Below are 4845 nucleotides of genomic sequence, written 5' to 3'. Positions count from 1 at the left end.
AATATTCTTAGAGTGTTTTATGATTTGAGCTTCTCTTTGGCACCTGACAGTAGGAACGCACATGTTGTAATGTGAAGGAAGGAGCACATCTTCATGTGTAGAGGAAACCAAATAATATTAATTGCACTTTGACGAAGTCAGCACGATACAGCTCACTGAGGATAGCTACATTCTTGAAGAGTCCTGCCTGTTTTAGTTGTCAGGTTTAGCCTTCTGCTCAATTTATGTATGTTTTGGGTTTGTTTAGATCTTTTTGTTTTGACTTGCTTAAGATTTCTAAACATTAAGCAATTTTGTACAAGACATTGGCACTCTGGGGAATTTTGCCTTTGAAACTTTAGTACATGCAGGTGTTTAAGGTAAACTGGAGTTTAAACTGAATTCTCTTGTCTTTCTGTTTCTTCTAAAACTAAGACTAATACATGAAGATTCTGTAGGCAGAACAACTTTGTGCTGAGCTAGGTTTTAATGTTAGATGTTTCTGTGCTGAATAATGAGCAGTTCCCTGAATTTTCAAATGGCTGTGTGGGTTTGCTTCCAGTTAACACTGTCCTCTCTGTATTACATCCAGTTACTTTGGATGTTTTGTAAGCAGTTTTCCCTTCTCCTTGAGCAACAGTTAAAAATGTATTCAACATTTAATAGAAGATGGTTTGTATACGCACCACATTAGGAATTCCATCTTGGATCACTGACAGTGGATCTCCTTATAAACTGATCCTTTTTGAAAGCTCGCACCTATTTTGTGTTAGTTTTCTACTAGCAAGGTAAGAAATACTACTGCAGTTGTTAACATATGTCAAAACATCATATATTTTCAGGTGCTCTCATTATAATTTGCTGTCATGTAATGATTAGGCACATGCCCAGATGGTGATTGTAATTTCCTTACTCATATCAATGAGCTGTTATTCACATGAGTAATCTCGCCGACTCTAAATGGATTGCTTTTGTAGCTAACTGCTCCCTCATGGAAAGGCTGACAATATGGTCTACAGCAAAGCATAGTTAAAAGCCAGCGTCATAATGCAGAACCTTAAATTGTCATCGTCCCATGTGAGCAGCCAGGTAGAAGGCTTAGGTATGCTGAATGCCCCATGATAAAACCTACGAAACTAATTTGTGTTGACCTGAAGTTATACAGGATCTTCCTCACAGTAGAATAACACTACTATTAATTTATTTGCATTAAGGTGGTACAAGGTAAATTTATGTTCCTTTACGTTCTGATTAACACCAGAATCTTCCTTCAGATGCTAATTAATGCCCTTCTTGTTCTAAGCAGGACTGTAAAATGGATTTAGGATTCAAAGACCATAACAACAGGACACCTACCAAGAACACCTCTGCTACTACAAAGAATTTTTCTGCCTGGGAAGATTATAAGAGTAGTGTTGACGACATACAGTACTTTCTTATTGGGCTGTACACACTTATAAGTCTGGCCGGCTTTATGGGAAATCTGCTTATACTAACGGCTCTACTAAAGCGCAAGCAGAAGACAATAATAAACATTCTTATTGGTAACTTGGCCTTTTCTGACATCTTAGTTGTGCTGTTTTGTTCACCTTTCACACTGACGTCCGTCCTGCTTGACCAATGGATGTTTGGCACTATCATGTGCCATGTAATGCCCTTCCTCCAGTGCGCATCAGTTCTAGTTTCAACTTTAATGTTAGTATCTATTGCTGCAGTCAGGTACCGTATGATAAAATATCCCCTTTCTAGCAATTTAACAGCAAAACAAGGCTGTTTCTTAGCGGTGACCATTTGGGCCCTTGGCTTTGCCATTTGCTCCCCTCTGCCAGTTTTCCACAAAATTGTGGACCTCAGCAAAACTCTGAATTTAGAGGCACTGGAGAACAGGCTCTTGTGTATTGAGTCATGGCCTTCCGATTCCTACAGAATTGCCTTTACAATAGCCTTATTGTTCATGCAGTATATATTGCCGCTGGTGTGTTTAACTGCTAGTCACACCAGCGTCTGCAGGAGCATAGGTTCCAGACTGTCAAACAAGGAAAACAAGTTTGAAGAAAAGGAGATGATAAACCTAACACTTCATCCATCTAAGAGTACCGGCACGCAGGTGCAGCCCTCCAGCCATTCCAGATGGAGCTGCGCCTTTGGTAGAAAGCACCACAGAAGATACAGTAAAAAGACTTCAAGTGTGATGCCAGCTATTTCAAGGCATCATCCGGATACTCATTCCAGAGACCTCCCAGAAACCTCTGGCACAGAAAAAAGCCAGCTCTCTTCCTCCAGTAAATTCATCCCTGGGATACCTATCTGTTTTGAGATGAAACCAGAAGAAAATAAAGAGATCCAGGACATGATTACGGTATCCCGATCCATCATCAGAATTAAGACAAGATCTAGGAGAGTTTTTTGCAGACTGACAGTGCTAATCCTAGTTTTTGGTTTCAGTTGGATGCCTCTTCACCTTTTCCACATTGTGACAGATTTTAATGCCACTCTCATTTCTAACAGACATTTTAAATTAGTATATTGCATATGCCATTTACTGGGTATGATGTCCTGCTGCTTGAATCCCATCCTCTACGGGTTCCTTAACAACAGCATAAAAGCCAATTTAATGTCCCTTATTCCATGCTGCCAAATACCATGATTTTATGCGCCCCAAGATAAAATAAAACAAACAAGTTTGGCTTTCAAGCATACTGATGTGTATAGCTGTGAAAGCTAAATTAGTTTAGTTTAGTTTAGTTAGTCTGACTTGGTTGTGATTAGTAGCATTTCGTGCAAACAGATAGTTCTACGGCTGCATGTATTTCTTGCATTGAGCAGAAATATATACATACACTATAATATTCTTCTATCTGTTACACAGAGGAAATCATGTCCAGTGTACGAAACCAGAATACCATTTTCATTACCTGAAATATTGGCAATCTGTACTTTGGAATTATACAGAATATATAATAAGTAATAAATGTAAGACTAAGACATATCAGTATTAACTGTCATAAAACTGTAATAAGATACATACCGTTTACTAAATAACTATTGTTGAGACTATTTCAGTGCCAACTTTGACTGTTTTCTAAGATAATTAAACATCTGTTTCTGGATATGATTAGAAAAATATTTTTCCTTAGCTCTTTGACTCATACTTTGCAGTATCTTTGCAAGATGCTTTGCTGCTGGTTCCCAGATTGCCTTCTTCCCTAGAATGGGTTGTGGGTAGTTGTTCTTGTCTAGATTGTTTCCATCTCACTGTGTTTACCCAGTACAACCTATCTCTGATTTCCTTAGCCAATTTTTACTCTGCCTTGTCATTTTATGTAATTTTCAGCCAGGCCTGAACTTATCTATAGTTATGCCTTTGTTCTTACAGTGATGACTCCCCTGAACATACAACATGCTTCTGATCAGAGTAAGCCTTCATTTCCTAAGTAAGTGATAGTGGAAAGAAAAAGAAAATGGAAAGACAGCAGGATTTTTTCTTTTCCTTTACCAAAAAGCAAAAGCTTCCTGCACTTCATTATAGGTGACCCACTTGCTTTGGAGAGCTGCAACAGCTTTTAAATGAACATGCGCATGTGTGCATGTGCACACACACGCGTGCACACAGACATATGCAGACACACACATGCAGACACACACACACACACACAAACACACTCTTACACTTGCATCTCCTTCCTCTCTCTCCTTTTCTCCTTTTTAACCAGACCAATACTTTTCCTTCCAAATTTAAATCACATGCATCTTCCCTAAGGAGGTCATATTACATTTCACAGCACAAATGCAAAGGGTGTAAATATATATATTCTTTCCCCCCCCCCAGATTACTCTAACTTAATAACCCATCTCTGCCCTCAGGATTCAGTAAATGTACAAAGCCTCTGCCCTGAGTTTTAAGCTGTAAAACCTCTCCCTAGGTCTAGCTGGTGATTATTTCCTTTTCTCCACTAAGATTTCTAATCCAATAGGCTTTTTTACATAGCCTTTCCAGGCTGAGAAATAAAGTTATTATTTTTATAAATGGGTGGATGGGAATGGTCATTGTGCATTTTTTGCCTTGAGACACTTCCCTTCCAGTTAGTCTTTAAAAGTGAAAGCAGTTCTTTTATTGTGAGGAATCGTCGAATTATTTTCATCACTATGTTACAATTCTGAGACCTTTTCTCCCCAAGCCATCATCTGCTAAGGAGCTTATTACATACCAGTGGGTAATCTCCTTGCTTCTATCATTAAGGTATTTCCCTGAAGTCTAGTTCCCAGTAACCCATTGTTCTTTGTTTTTGCTAGTGATATACTTTAGTAGTTTCTTTCTGGATGCTGACTATTGCATTTTGCAGATTATTATCTCCTAAAAACTTATAGTATGTCATTTTATAGAGTACAAATGATACAGAATATTGGAACAACAGATTTTAAAGTAGCTTTTACAAAGTTTTAAATGGTTTAATTTAAAAATATTTATAGCTAATATTGGTATATAAACTTCAGAAAAAATTAACTAGATCCACAGCCAGAACACAATGATGTAGTTCTACAGAAGTTACAGCAGTTTATGCCCTGTTTATGTCTACATATTTTCATGTCATTGTAATATATCATTTAACCTTATTTATACCATGTGATGTAACCAAATAGTATAAGAGAATAAGAGAGCAGTCACATTTTTTCAGGTTGAAGTATTGCTTCTACCTTTATTTTTTTCAGTTTACGGTTATCTTCCTTTCTACTTGCTATTTATTTTCCATTCCTCCCTTTCTTTATATACATTCAGAATTTCAGCCATTTTTAACTCCTACACTTAGGAGTATTATTAAAAGATAAAATAACTGTTTATTCAGTAATTACTCTTTTCAGCTCAAA

At 37.4% G+C, this 4845-nt stretch overlaps 1 protein-coding gene across 1 annotated transcript; it reads left to right on the top strand.

Annotated features, from left to right (window-relative positions):
- The first annotated feature begins 1294 nt into the window (after positions 1–1294).
- Positions 1295–3001, top strand: NPY5R (neuropeptide Y receptor Y5). The gene has a single exon (XM_050896466.1). It carries the CDS (start codon positions 1295–1297, stop codon positions 2624–2626), a length of 1332 nt encoding a protein of 443 aa, XP_050752423.1. The 3' UTR covers positions 2627–3001.
- Positions 3002–4845: the final 1844 nt, after the last annotated feature.

The sequence above is a fragment of the Gymnogyps californianus genome, chromosome 4, assembly GCF_018139145.2.
Source record: "Gymnogyps californianus isolate 813 chromosome 4, ASM1813914v2, whole genome shotgun sequence".
In the NCBI taxonomy this organism is placed as follows: domain Eukaryota; kingdom Metazoa; phylum Chordata; class Aves; order Accipitriformes; family Cathartidae; genus Gymnogyps; species Gymnogyps californianus.
Note: the sequence above shows the minus strand (reverse complement) of the source record. Positions and strands in the feature narration are given on the sequence as shown.